Source organism: Fusarium vanettenii (genome assembly GCF_000151355.1).
Source record: "Fusarium vanettenii 77-13-4 chromosome 12 genomic scaffold NECHAsca_29_chr12_4_0, whole genome shotgun sequence".
NCBI classification, from domain to species: Eukaryota; Fungi; Ascomycota; class Sordariomycetes; order Hypocreales; family Nectriaceae; genus Fusarium; species Fusarium vanettenii.
Genome location: NW_003315856.1, coordinates 225,975 through 244,522, shown reverse-complemented (window position 1 = coordinate 244,522; position 18,548 = coordinate 225,975). Strand labels below are relative to the sequence as shown.

At 50.1% G+C, this 18,548-nt stretch overlaps 9 protein-coding genes across 9 annotated transcripts; 5 read left to right on the top strand and 4 right to left on the bottom strand.

Moving 5' to 3' along the window:
* Positions 1-217: 217 nt before the first annotated feature.
* On the top strand, positions 218-1,958 carry NECHADRAFT_87462 (uncharacterized protein; the record flags this gene model as incomplete). The annotated part of the gene is made up of 5 exons (XM_003043349.1): positions 218-368; positions 421-1,231; positions 1,290-1,406; positions 1,468-1,589; positions 1,648-1,958. 5 exons carry the CDS (start codon positions 218-220, stop codon positions 1,956-1,958), a joined length of 1,512 nt encoding a protein of 503 aa, XP_003043395.1.
* Positions 1,959-2,545: 587 nt separating this feature from the next.
* Positions 2,546-3,097, top strand: NECHADRAFT_87461 (uncharacterized protein; the record flags this gene model as incomplete). The annotated part of the gene is made up of 2 exons (XM_003043348.1): positions 2,546-2,911; positions 2,963-3,097. 2 exons carry the CDS (start codon positions 2,546-2,548, stop codon positions 3,095-3,097), a joined length of 501 nt encoding a protein of 166 aa, XP_003043394.1.
* A 485-nt stretch (positions 3,098-3,582) lies between these two features.
* NECHADRAFT_87460 (uncharacterized protein) lies at positions 3,583-4,094 on the bottom strand (the record flags this gene model as incomplete). The annotated part of the gene is made up of 3 exons (XM_003043245.1): positions 3,583-3,619; positions 3,675-3,891; positions 3,989-4,094. The coding sequence occupies 3 exons, from the start codon at positions 4,092-4,094 to the stop codon at positions 3,583-3,585; spliced, it is 360 nt and encodes a 119-aa protein (XP_003043291.1).
* A 763-nt stretch (positions 4,095-4,857) lies between these two features.
* Positions 4,858-6,123, top strand: NECHADRAFT_97659 (uncharacterized protein; the record flags this gene model as incomplete). Its single annotated transcript, XM_003043347.1, has 5 exons — positions 4,858-4,884; positions 4,985-5,116; positions 5,185-5,265; positions 5,319-5,769; positions 5,819-6,123. The coding sequence occupies 5 exons, from the start codon at positions 4,858-4,860 to the stop codon at positions 6,121-6,123; spliced, it is 996 nt and encodes a 331-aa protein (XP_003043393.1).
* A 764-nt stretch (positions 6,124-6,887) lies between these two features.
* Positions 6,888-8,670, top strand: NECHADRAFT_87458 (uncharacterized protein; the record flags this gene model as incomplete). The annotated part of the gene is made up of 4 exons (XM_003043346.1): positions 6,888-7,063; positions 7,097-8,012; positions 8,064-8,589; positions 8,642-8,670. 4 exons carry the CDS (start codon positions 6,888-6,890, stop codon positions 8,668-8,670), a joined length of 1,647 nt encoding a protein of 548 aa, XP_003043392.1.
* A 116-nt stretch (positions 8,671-8,786) lies between these two features.
* NECHADRAFT_87457 (uncharacterized protein) lies at positions 8,787-10,472 on the bottom strand (the record flags this gene model as incomplete). Its single annotated transcript, XM_003043244.1, has 10 exons — positions 8,787-8,826; positions 8,973-9,129; positions 9,180-9,442; positions 9,492-9,629; positions 9,680-9,717; positions 9,766-9,788; positions 9,835-9,963; positions 10,164-10,257; positions 10,319-10,354; positions 10,401-10,472. The coding sequence occupies 10 exons, from the start codon at positions 10,470-10,472 to the stop codon at positions 8,787-8,789; spliced, it is 990 nt and encodes a 329-aa protein (XP_003043290.1).
* Positions 10,473-11,135: 663 nt separating this feature from the next.
* NECHADRAFT_53367 (uncharacterized protein) lies at positions 11,136-13,150 on the bottom strand (the record flags this gene model as incomplete). Its single annotated transcript, XM_003043243.1, has 5 exons — positions 11,136-11,870; positions 11,929-12,082; positions 12,134-12,589; positions 12,636-12,801; positions 12,862-13,150. The coding sequence occupies 5 exons, from the start codon at positions 13,148-13,150 to the stop codon at positions 11,136-11,138; spliced, it is 1,800 nt and encodes a 599-aa protein (XP_003043289.1).
* A 718-nt stretch (positions 13,151-13,868) lies between these two features.
* On the top strand, positions 13,869-15,771 carry NECHADRAFT_87455 (uncharacterized protein; the record flags this gene model as incomplete). Its single annotated transcript, XM_003043345.1, has 11 exons — positions 13,869-14,044; positions 14,095-14,339; positions 14,392-14,427; positions 14,518-14,580; positions 14,625-14,683; positions 14,732-14,800; positions 14,850-14,930; positions 14,980-15,300; positions 15,359-15,417; positions 15,466-15,646; positions 15,700-15,771. The coding sequence occupies 11 exons, from the start codon at positions 13,869-13,871 to the stop codon at positions 15,769-15,771; spliced, it is 1,362 nt and encodes a 453-aa protein (XP_003043391.1).
* A 544-nt stretch (positions 15,772-16,315) lies between these two features.
* NECHADRAFT_53390 (uncharacterized protein) lies at positions 16,316-17,936 on the bottom strand (the record flags this gene model as incomplete). The annotated part of the gene is made up of 3 exons (XM_003043242.1): positions 16,316-16,652; positions 16,710-17,781; positions 17,837-17,936. The coding sequence occupies 3 exons, from the start codon at positions 17,934-17,936 to the stop codon at positions 16,316-16,318; spliced, it is 1,509 nt and encodes a 502-aa protein (XP_003043288.1).
* Between the last annotated feature and the right edge of the window lie 612 nt (positions 17,937-18,548).

Below are 18,548 nucleotides of genomic sequence, written 5' to 3'. Positions count from 1 at the left end.
CCTTGAAGTCAATACCCACGAGATTGAAGACGTTCAATGCCGCCTTCGGTCCCGCTGTGGAGCCGAGCCGAAGGACGCTCTCTTCGCCGTCGCGGAAGTTTCGGGCGTGTTTGATCAAAACACGCGTCTAGAGTCAGTCATATCAAAAGGCATACGAATAGTTTCTTCATCATGGAGACTCGTCATTCATCATCTTTTTGCGTGATACCGAGTCACAATGGCTTCAGTATTGGACTTGTATGGCACCGTCAGCGCGGCGTGGACTGAGGGCCGGCTCGAGAATGTCCTGCAGCGACAAAAAGAGCTTGCCTCTCTGCATAGTAACGTCAAAAAGTCATCGGCGAGCCTGATCAAAGCGCTTACACAAGGTATGCGATAGTCAATGACATTATTATTGTGGACATGGCTAACAGTCGCTAGATCTGCAAATCACGGACAAGAGTGCGGCCGAGGAACTTCAATTGACGCTCGACACGATCAAAACCCTCTACGATAGCCTCGATTTTCCGAAGTCTTTATCCCAGGAGGCCTCAATTAAGAGAGGCGCCAGCGCGACCGACAACTTGGTCGCATTGGGACCGACTCTGATTGACCCGTCTCCCCACTCTCCCGTCGCTAGCACACTTGCTCCACTGGCCGCAGCTGTGGCCGCCGGAAGTGCTGTGATTGTGCTGGCCAGCAGATCTGCTCCTACAGTCGCTGCGGAGCTGCAAAGGCTTGTTAAAGAGAGCTTGGATATCGAAGCCATTGCCGTCACGAACGATGACTCGGCCGACACGCGACATCAGCTCGGCACCAAGTTTTTCGGCGTTGCCGTTCTGCAAAACTTGCCAGTGAGGGCCAACATGCTGAAGCAGCTGTACCAAAAGAACCCACTCGTCAAGATTCTGTCGCCACCTTCTGGGATCTCTGCAGCGTTTGTCGATCGCAGCGTTCAAGATTTAGAGGCTGTCTCGACTCATCTCTACCACGCTGCCATCGACGGTCCGCGCCACAATCCGCTGAGAATCCCAAGGCTCTGTTTCGTCGACGAAACACTCATCGCCGATCTTGAGGGACTACTCGGCCGCGCAGGCCCAAAAGCGAATGAGTCGTTGAATTTGACCACTGGGCAGGACAATGTTCAGGCTTTGAGCAAGGCCTTGAAGGCCAAGTTTCCCTCTGTCGCGAAAAGGACAGCTGCGAAGTCGTCTGGTCGACTTCCTGCCGTTATTGCATTGAGCAGCTCCGAGTAAGCTGAGCCCCGAGATCCTTCATATGATATGTCTAACATTTTCGTTTTTCGTCAGCCCATTGACAGCCGAGTCCATCTCTCCAGTGGTGGACTTGTTGACGGAGAGCCACAACGGCCTTTTACTGATCCCAACTCGGAGTTTGGATCACGGCATCGATATACTGAGCAAGCTGTAAGTCTACAAACAGAATGTTATATCATGAGTTCAGCTGATCCTTACACGACAGTAACAGAAACGACAGCGCTCCCTCTCAGGCGACATACATCTTTGGTGCAGCCAAGTCATCTTTCTATGTCGCAGCTTTCAGCAAGACTCTCCAAGTCTTTATCAACGCCATTCCCCAGTGGTCACTTGGTAGGAACAGTCACCAGATGCTGCACCTGAAACACTGCTAACCGCTATTCCACACCAGTCACCGTTGCGCCGTCCTCCTCATCAGTCTCTGACAGCCGGCCGCTGTATTCCAGGGAGGACTTTTCCGTGAACAAGCCCATTATTCAAGAACCTCTCCGACCTGTTCAAGAGATTGCTATTCGTGCTAAAGCTCTCTGGCCTTTCATGTCGCAAACGCTACGGCTCGGGAAGATCAAGCAGCCCAAGGGAGGCAGGCTGAGCTACTTTGAGCGCGGACTAATTGTCGGGTTGGCATTGACGCTGGTCGCCATTTCGGGGACTTCGGTGGGCATTCATCGTGCAAGCCAGCATTTCTTTAAGCGCGTGTGATTTCTTGGGTATATAGCTTTTATCTTGTACTGAGACTATTGTGACAATATCGATGTTTATAAATAGCCATAAAACTATTTTTTTTTTTTTAAATGGACCATAGGTTATTTTCCACCTGATCTTGGATGCCGATCCTACGTCTTCAATTATTCTCACGTGTAATCAAATTTCCCTGTTCTAGGCGAGATTCATCGACGAAAGATAATCCAGACATCATCACTGCAAACCGAGGCAACACAAGAAGCTTTGCGGCAACCTCCACCCCATGTTTAACGAAAAGCATTTCGCTACGTCGGCCCTCACTCTTTGGCAGCACGGCCAAAAGGAACGACCAATTCCGAGCTCTGGAATACATAGGCTGGGCGTGATATATAAAGACCATTCTTGCCGAGCAAAGGCCCTTTTGTGTGGAGCCGTGTGGTCAAGCCGGATGTTGTGGTCTGGGACGGCTATCAGACTCCACACCATAGAAACACTTCCTTCGGTCGTGTACGAACTAGATATATATCTATATAGTATTTAATAGTCTCTAGAATCAGTGATAAACTACAAAATTCATACCAGAGTGATAGAAAACATCTGACAACATGGGTCTCGGCGCCAAGACTCCTCTTCGACGAGTGGTCACCTACCACAAAGGAGCCACCTCGGCACTGCTCTCCGACTCCGAGCTCCAGCCCGTCTCGGCCTTTGCCAGTGACGCAGTGACTCTCTGGCAGAACTCCAAGTATCCTGCTGAGCTCGTCGACAAAGACCCAGTTGGCTCTACGCCAGTCATCTACACTCCTGGCTCTCTCATCCGGGTTGTGGATTTCCCAGCAAACTCCAAAGGACACAACCATAGAACTGCATCTCTCGACTACGGTATTGTGTTTGAAGGAGAACTGGAGTTGGTTCTAGAAGACGGTTCACGAACCATTGTTAGGGCAGGCGATTTAGTGGTACAGCAAGCCGTAAGTTGTTGTCCCTCTAGACGTTGCGCATGAACTAACTGAGCGCACTAGACTATGCACCAATGGAATAACCTGACTGACAAGCCGGCTCGAGTAATTTTTGTTCTTTTGGCGTCTGAAAGGACTGTCAACGGCGTGGACGTGGGTGAAGTTGGTGTCCCTGAGAAATACCTTCCGCAGCATTAGAGGAGAAACTAGATAGGTATTCGACTAGACAATCCATACATCAATCATTGAATACTAGAGGGCTTATGTCATACTGCAATGCCCACAATTTCACCAAAGCCAGACAGAGGGATCGCACTAATAGTGACATGCGGCTGCTGATATTCCAGCCTTGGACGAGGTAGAAACAAGTCATTCAAGATATTTATGGCAAGGCAAGGGTCAAATTATCACCAAAGATGGGCTTTTTGAGCTCGTTAAAACACTGCGCACATTAGACTCACTGATATGCCATCTTGGACATTCCTCTGCCGTTCATCTGCCCAGGAAATGCTCGGATCACAAGGAACGCAAAGACAAGTTATATCAGAGAAAAGGATTCAATTATATGTGATTCCTCTCAAATCTATAGTCCACCATCCATGTCACATGCCGATCTTTGCTTAACCAGACTTCGCAAGGAAGCTACCTGACATATCCTCAGTGTCATGGCCCACATGCCTCATTTATGAGTTCTTTTCGATAACACGGGTAACAAGGTCGCTAAATGTTCAGGTTAGTCTTCAAGCTGGACACTTGCGAGGAAAAGGCTACTTACGTGTCCATGTAAGCTCGGACAGTGGCAATCTTGCCGTTGTCGTTGAAACCAAGGACCCAGGTGTACTCGTTAGGAAACGGGTCTCCGCTCTTGGTTGTCGTATCCACGGCCTTGAGCTCAACAGCCGCTTGGTTGCCATCAACAATGATGTTTTGAACAACCAAATGCAACGGGCCAGCCCATGTCGAGGACAGAGGCCTCGTGCCTTGCTGAAACTCTGCAACAGATTTATAGTGTCCAGAGATCTTGCAGTGAGCGCCTAATAATTTCGTTGTTAGATAACATGACAGGGTGCGCGGTTGGGATCAACGCACCCTTGACGGTCCAGTCCACATCGGGTTCAACGTGAGGCCAGAAGGACGCCATATCACCCCGAGCGATGGGCTCAAAGATGGCACGAATGTGATCGGCAGAAACCATATTGGATATATCGATAGTGTTGGTGGAAGCGAGGTGAAATGCTGAGTTATCAATGTGCTGTTTAGATCGACTTGTCGAGCGGGGATGAACCAGACAGTTGAAGTAGCCTAGGCATTTAACAGAAAGTTGACAACAGACACAGACAACTATCTCGGAGCATAGTTCCGAGCCCGCTCACGTTTCCCCAGATATTTCAGCTCATTGGCCGTGTGGAGAAGCCGGGGAAGTTCTACCACCCGGTGGAGCCGAAGAGCTGTTGTGGGAGTGAGAGCCTCGGCAGCATGTCACCGACCGGCTGTGGCGTCTCAAGCCACTCCGTAGAGCAAGCCACTATTGATCCAGTGACTGAATGATGGTGTTGAAAGATGTTGAACGGACCGGGTAAACGTCACGAGGCCTACTAGATGTTCATATATCGTTAGCTCCCCTTCCCCGTTCGCACGCAAGAACACATTCGTTCAAGTATCTTTGTGAAAGTTTATCTTGACGCTCCAAGCCGTTGAACATGCCTCTCAAAATCATCATTGTCGGCGCCGGCCTAGGAGGCCTGGGTGCTGCCATTGCCCTTACTCGCGCTGGCCATAAAGTCGAGGTTGGTCGAAAGATTGCCAGGGAAAGATGAACAAGAACTGACTTGCCAAGGTGTTTGAACAATCCAGGTTCCTCAACGAGATTGGCGCCGCGATTCACATCCCTCCCAACGCTACGAGGGTTTTGAAGTCATGGGACTGCGACTTTGACGACCTACAAGCCGTCTTTTGCAATGCCATCAAAGTGTACGACAAGACAGGTAAACTGATTTTTGTGCCCGTGGTACGTATTGACACAAGGAGGATGGCCAGGCGCCTGCGCTAACAGACAGATCTCAGGCAACAGACATTGTTCAAAAGAAGGTCAACACCAAGGACGAATGGCTTCTCACCCACCGAGTCGATTTGCACAATACTCTACGAAAACTGGCTACACATGAGACGTATGGAGATAATCTCAAGATACACCTCTCGAGCCGTGTCATGTCTGCTGTGAGTCTCGCCTGGTTTCGCCAACCCCACCCCTGTCGTGACCCTACCTCTGACATTCTTGCCCCTAGGATGCGGAAGCCGGAGAGATCGTCCTCGAGGATGGAACCAAGCACAAGGCTGATCTTCTCGTTGGAGCCGACGGTGTTCACGTAAGTACTGGCCTATGATACTCTAGTTCTGTACACCACTAATATCTCTGAAGTCCAAGGTCGTCACAGCCGTGACGCAGGAGGAAACGGTACGCAAGGGCACGATGCAAAACACTTTCCGGTTCCTTGTCCCTATCGAAAAGATCAACTCGAACCCCCTTACCGGGCCCTTCTTTGCCAAACTCGGTCTCGATTGCCAACACGTTTTCACTACCTACGATCGCCGCCTCGTTGTATACCCTTGTCGCTACGGCAAGCTGCTCAACATTGTCGCCATGCACCCATCAGAGAATGCTGGACTCGAGTCCGACTCTTCGTGGCTTGCGGGTGGCAAGTTGGAAGATCTTCTCAAGACCTACAGCGAGTTTTCACCCGAAATTGTTGAGATGTGCAGTCTGGCAGAGGATCTAAAGCTCTGGAGCTTGGCCACAAGAGATCCACCAAAGAAGTTCTACCGCGGAAAGACTGTTCTGATCGGCGACGCTGCTCATCCCATGCTCCCTCGTAAGTCACGTATCCCTGGGTGATTTTTCCCGTACCCTAACAAAAGCAGATCAAGGACAAGGAGGCGCGCAGTCCCTCGAAGATGGAGCAGCCCTCGGAGCCCTCTTGCCGGCCGACACGACTGTAGACCAGATCCCACAAAGACTGGAGCTCTACAATAAGGTTCGCTATGGAAGAGCCGTCACGGTCATGCTCATGTCGAGGATCAATGATGAGAGGCGAGGCGAGATGATGGACGAATTGCGATCATACGTACCTGATGCTGTTCTGCCAAACGACATGTTTGAGTATACTTGGAGTTCCCATGTTGTCAAGGATGCTCAAGAGGCGCTGCGTGCGGCTGGCAAAGATTGACTGCAGGGTCATGAGACTGATGGGGATGGGCTTATTGACCGGACTCCCAAGTGTCGGTTGTAGCATAGCATATGTCAATATTGACTGTTCTTTTAGCAACCTAATTTCCAACTGAGGTCTACACAGCATACGTTGTCTTACTGCACTGGAGTCCGTCTAACTCAATGATCTCACCAGTTAGTCTACAACTATGTGGCATCAAAGACATCGTGCCGCCCTTGATGACATCACTTCACGTAGTCCACTAAGGAACATCTCCGCGCTGCAGGTCTCGCAGATTAGAAAATACAGTATAGGACGTAGTGCCAACTCGAGAGGTGTTATCCTGAACTTTGACTTAGAAAATCGATCTTAGTGGGCTCTACAGATGGTTCCAGAAATCCACATCTGACCCGTCGAGAAAATCAGCGTTCGAACGCATCTCGACGTGTCGAGGAACCCCAAGCCAACATCTTCATTCCCCCGCACCCCGAGCCCATCGGAATGGTGGTAGTTGCTCTTCCGGCATTTCGGCTCATCGGTACCCCACCGGATATTAACCAGGACAAGGCTATCCTGTGGAGGTGGTGGCTCTAGCCAAGTGTGTGGGTGGTGGAGGTGTGATGAGTTTGTAAGCTGCTTGATGAGTTGCTATCATCACGCTTGCCGTACCTCATCAATGATGCTGAGTATAATTGCTGCATGGATCAAATCACCATGTGTTGATTGTTGAACTGTAGTACAAGTCTTTAAACACAGAAACACGAAGAAACCTGACAAGAACAATGGCCGCCACTGCGCGTCAAGTCGACGAGACGTTCTCGTCTTCCAACTTGGCGAAAGACAAGTTCACCAACATTGACCACGCCGATATTCCTTTTGAGAAAGAAGAATGGCCTGTCATTATCATTGGTTCCAGTATGGTTGGCAAGACTCTGGGCCTCTTGCTCGGATATCATGGGTAAGTGCATAGACTGGGCCCCTTCATCGGCAGTGAAGCTGATTCCTCCAGTATCAAGTCAATTTCGTTTGACCGTCACCCCGCTGCGGGTACTCATCCTCGCGCCGCTGGTTTGAACTTTCGCACAAGCGAGATTCTCCGTCAACTGGGCCTTGAACAGTTTACTCTACAGCAGAGTGGAAAGGAATTTGACCTTAACGCTGGCATGCTTCTAGTGGAGAAGCTAGTCGGGGGAAAGGTTCTCAAGCACCTCCAGGAACACGACCCCGAGAAGGTCAAGAACATTACGCCATCGAGCTGGGTCTGGATCTCGCAGCGGATGTTTGAACCCATCCTTGGCGCCAATGCAGACAAGTACGACAGTATCCAACTCCACGGGCATGACGTACTTCTCTATGAGGAGCAAGAAGATGGAGTCATTGTCGTCGTCAAGGAACTCAACTCTGGTAAGATCAAGAAGTTCAAGGCAACTTATGTGGTTGCCTGCGATGGAAACCGAAGCCCAACCCGACAAAAGGAGGGCATCTCCTGGGATGGACCAGGTGTTCTGCGAAACAGCCTGAGCGTGAGCTTCAAGTCCGATCTGAGTCCCTTCATCGGCAAGAGGATGGTTCACGGCGTCATCTACGTTGCGAATGAGAAGATCGGTGGAGGTTTCCGCCTAGAGAATGAAGGCAAGCAGGGTCTGCTCATGGTCAACAATGTCGGCACGAAGGGTGATTTCCCACCAGGATCTGTCACTGTGGAAGAGGCCAAGCAATACTTTTACGACTGCTCGGGTCTCACTCCGGATCAAATCACTCCCGATCTACAAACCATGAACTACTGGACCATGGCTGCGTATACGGCTGGTCGATTGAACAGCAAGGGTGGACGAGTCTTTCTTGCTGGCGATGCTGCTCACATTATGCCACCAACAGGAGGGCTGGGCGGCAACACTGGAATTGCTGTAAGCATTCTCGACTTCCTCTGCGTTACTTGACTGACTCCTTTTCTGTAGGATGCGCACAATCTTGCCTGGAAGCTTGCCTATGTCCTAACAGGAAAGGCCTCGCACTCTCTCCTCTCTTCATACAACTCTGAGAGGCAACCCATAGACGAGTTCACTGTTCTTGAGGCATACAGCCGGTTTCAGAACCGAGTTGTCGTACAACACCCGGCTGCCCCCGAAGCCCCAGATGTTGCCATCGAGCTCGGCTATAGGTATCCCAAGGGTGCCTTTGTTTCAGAGGAGGGTCATCAAGTTCCAAAGGAGCTGTACGACGATCCTTATCAACCAACTGCTGTCCCAGGATCCAGGTTCCCGCATGCTTTTCTCCGGGACACTAACAACCCTGGGAAGAAAATCTCGACCATCGATCTCGTCAAGAGGAACTTTTTGCTCATCACCATCGACCCCGATTCTCCTTGGATCCAAGCCGCCACTGAAAGTCCCATTGACCTTGACGTCCATACTCTGAATGCGACTTCCACCCCATATACAGATTTAGAGGGGGCTGTAGAAGAAAAGTGCCGCTTGAAGGTTGGTGAGGCAATCCTTGTTCGGCCTGATGGCTTCATTGCTTGGAGAGGGGCTAGGTCTAGCCAAGGACATGGGGAGCAGCTGAAAGCAGCCATTAAAGCCATTTTGGGAAACTAGTTGGTATACCTTGAATGCTAAGTTTGAAGATTTATTCAGAGTCCAAGTCGCGTTTTCGCTCATAGCTCAAGACCGAGGTTTCCATCAATTCGTATGCTTGTAGATGCAGTGATTCATGCCTAGCCTATAAGGACCACGTAAACTCAAGCCAGGGAGATGAGCACTCCCAATAGAGTGAATCTTCTCTTTCACTCAGGTCTCTGCCCGTAGACCACGTTGCTTCGTCAAGTCAGCACACGTGATTTCATACGGGCTTCTCCAAATACTTACACTCGCCAGTAACCATGGAGCTTCTTATCGCACAAGTCTTTTCGAACGTCGACAAGGAAAACTTCAAGCTCCTCAGGGCTCCATCCCAGCACCTTGGTAAACAGAGCCAGGCTCAACCCCTGGGCTCCTCCCACAAGGTTCACATTCCCCCAAGCTCCTGAGCTTCATTAGTTCGCAGTCACTCTTTCAAAGGCAAGGAGGCAGTACCTAGCTCCTTAGTCTTCTTATCCTTTGGCCAGGTGTTCATCGGCCACTTGTACGGCGTCTCCACGACATTGACGAAGCCAGCTTGTATGAGCTGATCCTTGTAGCGTAGACCAGAATCAAGGCCGCTACCCATCTTTGTAGCTGCCTCATTCATCAAGCTACTCCACTTGTATACAGCAGAGTCTTTTGATACCGTTTCATCGTCGCTGGTCACGGGATAAATAGGGTTCATGAGCTCGATTAACCCACCAGGAGAGAGATTCCTTCACCCATTTAGTTGTCTTCATATGATAGTCCTTCAGGAACACTAACTGATAGGCCTGACTAAAGAACTTGGGCCAGTTACGGATCGACCCTGTCATGGCACGGAGGTAGATAAAGTCAAAAGGAGTGGTGTAGGTCCACTCTTCCTCGATATCGTCGACGAAAAACGAGACGTTCGGCGGAACACTAGTTGCAATCAGCATCTCGCATCCCACACTTTGAGTTCAATCTCTCACAAGGTTGGCTGAATAGGACTGAGGTCGACACCAAGGACCTAAAGCAAATGAGCGATGAACTAGATCATGGGCATTATATCACAGACCTCGAATTCAGGGTGCTCATCAGCTGTAAATGTTAGACCTTAACTTGACTAGCGAGGTAAGAGGCCCACCAAAGTCCATTGACCAGATTCCAGTGCCGCATCCGACATCCAGAACACGTTTCATCTTCTTGTCTTTCCCTACCGGTGAGATAAAAAGTTGACCGTTCAACGTGAGAAGTGCTAGGTGGTGTTGCTGATCTAGAAAGTGTCAGACATTTCGATCAAAGGGTGAACTAAATGGGGATTATACCTAGACGGTCGTTCTCTTGCTATGATCCGAGAGTTAGCCAGGTATCCCCAAGATTCTTAGCAATGGGATTCACACATCGTCATTTGGGAGGATGTAGGCTAAGAAACTAGGTTAGTTCTGTATGAAGTCAATGATGTAGTTATCTCACATCCAGCCTTGTAGGCGTGATAAGTCCGGCCATTCTCAACCCGGTACTTAACGATACTCGACGCAAGAGATGCTGTGTCACTAAAAGCGGAGATCTAGGGGCCACCGTTAGCTCAGACATCTTGTCACGGTTTGTATGGGCTATATCTTGCTTACCCCGTCCAACGCAGAGTCGTAGCTGTCGGAGTCAACCTAAGTCGTCAGATTTATAGCGGGTGGTCTGCAATGCTTGGCTTACATCGACATTGGTGTTTGCGGGTCTTTCCTCTGCCAATGGAGTCGGATCGGACGTGGGAGGGCGTTCGGCCATGGTGAGTTTGACCTTAGATTTGCGTCGAGTGGACTTGAAGACTCAACATGCGTACCTACAAAAAGCCAGAAAAAAGGCCTCGTGGGAAAGAGGGGAAAGAGGATTAGGGAGAGGAATGGGGTCTGAAGTGGGTGGTGGGTAGAAATCACATCACAGCATAACCATGCCGCTTGGATTCAGCCGGGAGCAAGACGGGCGAATTATAACTGCTTGCTGCATGGCAGGGCACGTCAAATGTTGCATTCGCAGTTTCAAAGTGGTGTTTTATTGGCCCATGGTGACAAGGTACCGACCAACAGCATGAGGGTTGCATACTGTGCCCCTGGCATGAGATAATGCCGAGGCATCTTGAATCATATGGTTATTTATGAAACCCCCAATTCCAATTTTTACCGGCCTTGGACCAAGTTTGCTATCATTATCGCTGATCTCCATGACATTAATTTGAAAGGGGACATCAACGCTGCTACTACGCATACTGGTTCCAGAAAGATAGCCGGGGGTTCCGGACCATTTCCAAGCCCACGTCAGCACCGATCAGTCCGACAGGCACATGAGTTCATTATGAGTGAGAAGGACAAGGCAATTTAAGGTAGCACTAATCTCGGAATTCAATTGGCAATCTATCTTGACTATTCTATGGAGTCCCTATTCGGGGTACGCTTAGTTAATAGGGTCAAGCAGGGGAACAACCAGATGGCTGTCAAACTCTGCGCCAAAGTGAACAGTATGACGACCCTTGTTTCTGTGTGAAACACCATACAAGAACTCGAACTCCATGTAGCTCATGTAATGACCAGAAATCTTGAGCGTGAGGTATTCGCCCTCGTCAAAGATAATTCCAGTGGGCCAGATCGGGACCTCAAGTCGAGTGACGGTGCCAGCAGGGATGGACTTTCGAGTCGTATGCGTGTAGTCGGGCCAGTCACCAGTGAACGTCCCAGCCTCGGGCTTCACCTTGCTAACAGCATGACTTCCGCGGAGAGAACCAGTGGGTCCTGAGTACTTGAGGAAACATGTATTTGCAGCCTCAGCGACCTCATTGACAGGAGGAATGAGTTCCTTCAGAGGAACGTTCATGTTGATCAGCTGGTTTCCAGAGGCGTCCGCCTTGCCAAGTTGCACAAACACATCAATGTCGTCGTGGCTATCGTTGGAGATGTTGAGAACGACCCATGAGTATCCGAGGAGCCAGGTCTGCTTGGCGAACTTGTGCTTGAAAAAGAGCTCTTCGCCGCCAAGGATGGGGCTCTTGGGGACAAACGAAGCGTCGTAGGAGCCGGTTCCAACTGTTGAGACGGGGTTGGGTGAGAACTTCTCGTTAGGGGCAAGATAGAGCTTGGTAAGCTTTGTCTGGGGGATGGGGAAGGACGAGAAGGGCAGGTTGGTGACAGCGGGCTACGAGAGTTGGTTAGCCTACTGGATCTGGGCTATGTGCTGTGTGGGGAAAACTTACTCGGTTGAAGCCAACAAGTGAAGCTCGGACTTTGGGTGTGCTGGGCCAATCATTCTTCTCTCCCCTGACATAGTAGTCAAAGAACTTGGTCAAGTCGTGGACATTGTCAGGGTTGTAAAGATCAGACCACTCCTGTCGGGCATGGATTCGAAGCCTACAAAGTCAGTACAATACTCTCTTTCAAGACACTTCCTAAAGAACTTACCACTTGTCCTTGGATGCAATCTTGTTGTAGGCGCGAATAGAGCCAGTGGTGTGAAGTGAACTGGAGTAACTCGCAAGGATATAAGCAGGAACATTGATGTTCTCAAGCTTAGATCGCTTGTCCTCCCAATACTCGTTGAACAGTGGATACTTTTCCAACATGGGAATCGGAGCCTCTGTAACATTTCGTCCAACCATGGTATCCTGGAGGAGCTTCCACATGGTGTCGTAAGGATAAGGGATTCCACCACGGCAGAGGGTATCGCGGTAAAAGTCTGCAGCACCCTCCCAAGGGGCAATGGCAGCCAGAGAGGGAGGCTGTTGTGAGGCGATGTACCATTGAACCATGGCGAGCCAGCTGTTTCCAGCAAGGGCTACCTTGCCAGTACACCAGGGAAGCTTGGCGACGTACTCGATAGCATCGTGACCGTCCTTGCCGTCCTGTTCACCAAGCCAGCTATATCCAGTTAGCCAAATGCCTTCATCGAAGAAAAGGTACTTACGCAGTGGTTCCCTCAGAGTCCCACGAGCCTCGAAGGTCAACATTGACAATCGCATAGCCTCTGGCAGGCCACACAGCAGGATCGAGACCTTCAAACTTCTCGTAGCCGCTGACTTCACTCTTGGGGACACCAAAACGGCCAGGGATCATGTCAAGACCGTGAGGCCCTAGAACACCAGTTAGCGATTCGTAGCTCGCTTAGACATGTGACCACAGCAACTACTCACCATTGCCAGTCTTTCCATAAGGACTCCAGATGATAATTGCAGGAACCTTGTCAACATCCTTTGGGCGAAAGACATCAGCATATAGCTTGACACCATCGCGCATAGGCAGCGTAATGTCCTTCTCAAAGATAGTATCCGTCTCAAAGGCCTTGTTCTCGGGAGTTCGCTGGTGACCCTTGGGCAACTCCCGAGTTGAAGGGTTGAGAGGGTCATAAGGCCCACTCTCCTCGGTCCCTGGAGCGATGACCGGCGCGACTGTGACGTCGAGGTTTGCAATTTTAAGAGACATCTTTGCGTCTAGGCTGTAATAGTGTCGATGTGGTCAAGATGGCATAAGACCTATTGTGATACTAGAGTTGCCAACCTGCGACTTGAGTCTTTAAGAGCTACTATCGCGATGCGTTAACTCCGTTAGTTCCGTGACTCTACTCAACCCACTTGATAGCCCTCTTCCTCTTTCCGCGTGGAGCCGGCCATGGCCGACCCCAACTTTGGGTGGGTGGTATATCACGACTCAACTTCAGCCTCATTCGGCTCGGCTCCACAGCGACCACCACACCCCATGATCGAATCGCATCGGCTCGATGCTGCATTGCAGTAATCAGCTCGAGCCTACGAATTAAACTCTTCAGCTAAGTGAAGATCGCATCTAGTTGAAGTGGAAATGTTCCGAGTTCGATAAATCGGTCTTTGATCTTCCAGCCGTGGCCTTCCGTGACGAGAGGCGTCGAAGCAGACAAGCCGCAAAGGAACCAAATTGATCCTGTAATAGCGACGAGATATTGACTCCGCAATCCACCATCTCTATCCGATTTCCGCTTTGATCACAGGTGTCGGATGGCTTCTTGGCTAGATGCGGTATGTGGAGATATCCGGACGGGGATAACATTCTGGGCTCCCTAACTCCATCTTTGTCTACTACGATCGATATAAGTCAGGTTTACCATGTTCCAGTTCTCTTAGCTAGCATTGAGCCCACTTTTATTCATTGATCTCCAATATTCACCATGTCTATCAGCGAATTAAAACACGTTGGCTTTGTTGGTCGAATCCTCGACTCTTCCTCGCCCGACTACGATGCGTCCCTGACCCGAGCCAACGTCGCCGCCCAGCGCAAGGCCAAGTTCATCGCTTTCCCTACAACTACAGAGGATGTACAGGCTGCTATAAAGTTTGCCAGAAAGTTGGTGTCCGCGACAGAGAGTGGTAGAGCAAGCTCTAACAGATTTGTAGATCAAATCTGGAGATTGCGATCAAATGTGGTGGCCACCATTTCTCTCCTGCGAGTAGTGTTGAGGGTGGTATCGTTATCGATATGAAAGCGCTCAACAGTGTTGAAGTTGATAAAGAAAACATGAGGGTGACTATTGGTGGCGGCTGCCTTTGGGGCGACGTCTATACCGCGTTGAGGGATCATGACCTCGAATGCGTGGGAGGAGGCGTGCATGTTGTCGGCGTCGGAGGTCATCTAACAGGAGGTGAGAATGCTGAGGCCATCGATTTTTCTCTCTTTAACTTGGTTTTTTCCAGGTGGCTATGGGCCTTTGTCGCAAAAGTTTGGCATGGGTATGTCCATTCTCCCGTCAGGTGAAGGTGAGGCGATACTGACGGACTGAGCAGCGTGTGACAATATCATATCAGCAACTGTTGTTCTAGCGGACGGAAGCGTTGTGAAGGCTAGCGAGTCCGAGAACCCGGATCTGTTCTGGGCCATCAGAGGTTGGTCCGGTTTCCATCACTACGTCCGTTGCTGACAAGGTTAGGGGGCTCTTCATCGTTTGGCGTGGTGGTGCAATTCGTCTTGAGAACCTTCCCTCCCCAGGTGAGTTCATAAGCACTTCTAACGATGCATACACACTAATGTCCAAAGGGACCCTATTTCTTCCGCTCCTTGAGTTATCACGGCGAAGCGCTGTCAAGTGTTCTCCCAAAGTTCAAGGTAAGACAACTCCGGATCGGCCGTTTAAGGTCATACTGATAACCCATAGGAATTCCTCAAACAAGATTTTGGAGAAAAGACAATCATGGCGTTTCTCAACTACGTCCGAGGGCCTCCACCCGAGCACAAGGTTTGTCTACCCGACTAGTTGACTGTTACAGAGCTAATGTCAATACTAGCCTCTCTTTGTGGTAACCTTCTTTGGCTTTGGAGCTATCGAGGATTTCAAGGCCGTATTCGACGACTTTTTCGAGCCCGCGAAACCTTTTCATGATCATTCCGTTGACTGCCCAACCCTGGTAGAGTTCAGTCATGTACAAGATGAAATCCTCTTGAAAGGCTCCCCCAGGAAGGCGGTGGGTGGCACTCCTTTCACCGGCCTTTGGCCTGGAATGGCAGAGGAAGCTTGGAAGCGATACATCGAATACACTGATGCGAATCCTGATGCTGTTGACAGCAAGTACTTCTTTGAGTTTCACAACAGCAAGAGGTTCAGGCCTGTACGTCTAGAAGCCCTTGATGATTCCATGTGTTTTCAGGGTCTAACAAATACAATAGGAAACCACTTGCATCCCTATTCATGAACCGAAGCACTTTGTGTGCTTGGCCAGTGAAGAGTAAGGCAGATCCAGTGCCCGCTCACTTGCAGCGCTAACATATTCTAGGCACAACGACATTTCCGGTGACGAACGTGCACAATCATGGGTTCATGATATGATTGAAGTTGCTCGCTCATATCAGAGAAAGTATGCCAAGGACTTGGGAGTCAACGGCAACGCTTGTTCCTCAAAAGAGAAGAGTGAAGATGTCTGGGGCCAGAATTATCCTCGGCTGCAGAGAATCAAGGTAGGCTTGATCCGAGATCATGTACAAACATCAAGCTGATTGGATTCTTCAAGGCCAAATACGACCCAGATCGTGTCTTTAACCGATACTTTCCTATCGAGCCAACTGGAAAGGCGATGCTGTGAGGTTGGTCAACATGAGGCTTGTTTAGAGCAGCTCAGTCACGTGAAATCAGATCACCATCTGATCATCACAGCGGGTGTGGCTCAGTTGGTTAGAGCGTTGGTCTCATAATATGACTTGGCCAAAGGTCAGGGACATCCAAAGGTCGAGAGTTCGAGCCTCTCCACCCGCAGATCTTTTGCTCTTCAGGCAATTCTTTTTGCTTTTCCGCCTTTTCCGCTTATTTCCGCGGCTCCACCGAATCACCTCAGGAGTCCAGGGTAAACTGCTCAACATGACATCGGCCAGGTACATTTAGCTATAGACTACCTTTTGACTCAATAGTATTAAACTAACTTTATTATTCCTGCGTTGGGTATATAAGTCAATATTAGAATCCTTGTCAATGCACTAGTTGGATCATTGTTGTGAAGGTGGAAGGGAATTCACTTGAGTAAATTCTAGCGACAAGGTATCATAGTTGTAGCAACGCTAAAGTTGTCATTGAAAATTGCTATCATTGTGCTCCTAGCACAAATCTTTCCCTTGATCCCGGAACCAAGACACTTAGTCTTCCACGTTATCGACATGACCAATGCTCATTTTCTTCTCCAATGCCACAGCCTGGGCCGGGACAGAATCCTCTCCATCAAAGACAACCGCCATCTGCTCAAGGGTGTGGCCACGTGTCTCAGGGTACGTAAAGTAAACGACGATGAGGAAGATAAATAGAAGTACGATAAATACAATGTAGTACTTCCATGTAATAGCTTCGAGGGCGATGGGGTTGACGAATGAGTTGAAGAAGATGGATGCGACGGCTGTGCACCATGCCACGGTGAGACCGCGGGAGCGGAGGCTAAACTGCCAGATCTCGCAAGGATAAGCGACAAGGAAGGGGGTCCTGCAAAATGTGGGTTAGTAATGGGTCAACTGATGCGGTTCGTGAACGGAAACTTACAATCCAACGTCATAACCGGCAAAGAAGATGAACAAGAACGGGACCACAGCCAGACCGACCGAAGAAGACCCTGAGTTCGCAAACGAGCCACTGAGTCCAGTAACAATGATGAAACTGACAAACATGACGCTGGCAGACGAAAGGAACAGGAATCGGCGACCAAGGCGATCAACACTGAAAGCTGCCGCAACAGCCCAAAGCAGGTTCCACACGTTGAGGCATGCGGAGATGAGAGTCTGTTCGGTAACCGTCTTGAGACCAACCGAGTCCAGGACCAGAGGGAGGTAGTAGGACACGACACCGTTGCCAGCCCATTGCGAGATGAAGCCCAGAGTAACCGAGATGAAGAGCCTGTGGCGGTTGCCCTTCGTCTTGATCATGTCGCGATACGAGGCGCTTCCCGAAGCCTCCTTCTCAGCTGTGATTGTTGCCTCAATCTCCAGCATCTGCGTGCTAACAATTGGGTCGTCCCTGTTGCCTCCAGCGTGGTACTTGGCGATGATTTCGGTGGCTTCATCCACACGGCCGACACTCACCAGCCAGCGGGGACTCTCTGGAGATAGGAAGAGTCCGGGAAGAGCACAGAGAGGAAGAAGAACCTGCAGCAAGACAGGGATTCTCCACGACCAGTCCGAGGCAATGTTTCGGCAGCCAAATGTAACCCAGCCACAGACGGTGCCGCCGACATACCAGCCGCACATGAACAGAGAGCTGGCGATGGCTCGATGCGAGGGATAGGCGATTTCGTTGATGAGGACGGGTGCTGAGTTTCCGAGCCATCCCGAGGCGATACCGATGAAGAGACGAGCGTATGTAAAGGTCTTTTCGTTCTGGGAACCCGTTTGCATGCCGATGCCGATGAAGAGGAAGAAGTATCCGATATATAGACCCAGCTTTCTACCCCAGCGGTTGGAAACCCAGGCTGCGAGGGGTGTAGTGAGGCCGTTGCCGAGCCAATAGATGGCTGTGATCCAGCCTAGGTAGGCGCCGGCCGGATGATTCATGAATTCGTTCCATGAATCAAGAGCAAGGATACCGCCTAGAAGACCGCCATCGAAGCCATTCGCAGAAGCTGCAGTCGGGACATATTAGTTAATGCGTATGTAGCTGGGGCAGGGGTTGCGTACAGAACAAGATGAGCGACAAGACAATGGAGTTGAGCTTCAGCAGATGAGTCTGCTTCCACCACGCCCTCTCATGAGGGACAGTAGAAACGATTTCGGCCATGTTGGACAACTGTGCGAGTTGTTGAGCCTGTGTGTAAAAGTGTTGATAAGTGGAGAGGAGTGATGATCAAGATCCTTGTGAGGATGAGCAAGAAGGTTAAATATCTACCCCAAACCCCAGTAAAGAAAAAGGTATCCGCCGATCAATGTCACCGACTTTGGAACCCCGGGACTTCAAACTGGGGCACCCATGGGGAATCACACGTTGTTGATGGATCCCCGGCAGACCTCGTGGTGCATGCCGCGAACACGGCACAAGCGAAGATTAGTGGGCTTCTTAGCGGCGGAGAAATAGAGAGACGAATGAGAGGTGAAGTCGGACCCGTTTCCGCGGCAAGAAATCAACGGGGCAGGAGAACGGGTGATGGAGTTTTTCAGAGACATCGGGATCTTGAACCACAACACCGGAACCGCAACGCCGTCTAAGTCTTCTTGAATGCTATGGTTTCTACAAAGATTACGTTCACACAAAATAATCCAATAATTAGACAATAGTGTTGTCAATCATTCTAAGCATCTGGAAACCAGTATGCAACTCCTATAATTTTACCACATTTTTATTATTCCCTTTGACCAACATGATCTGATAGCACATTTGTACTGGCGTCTCACT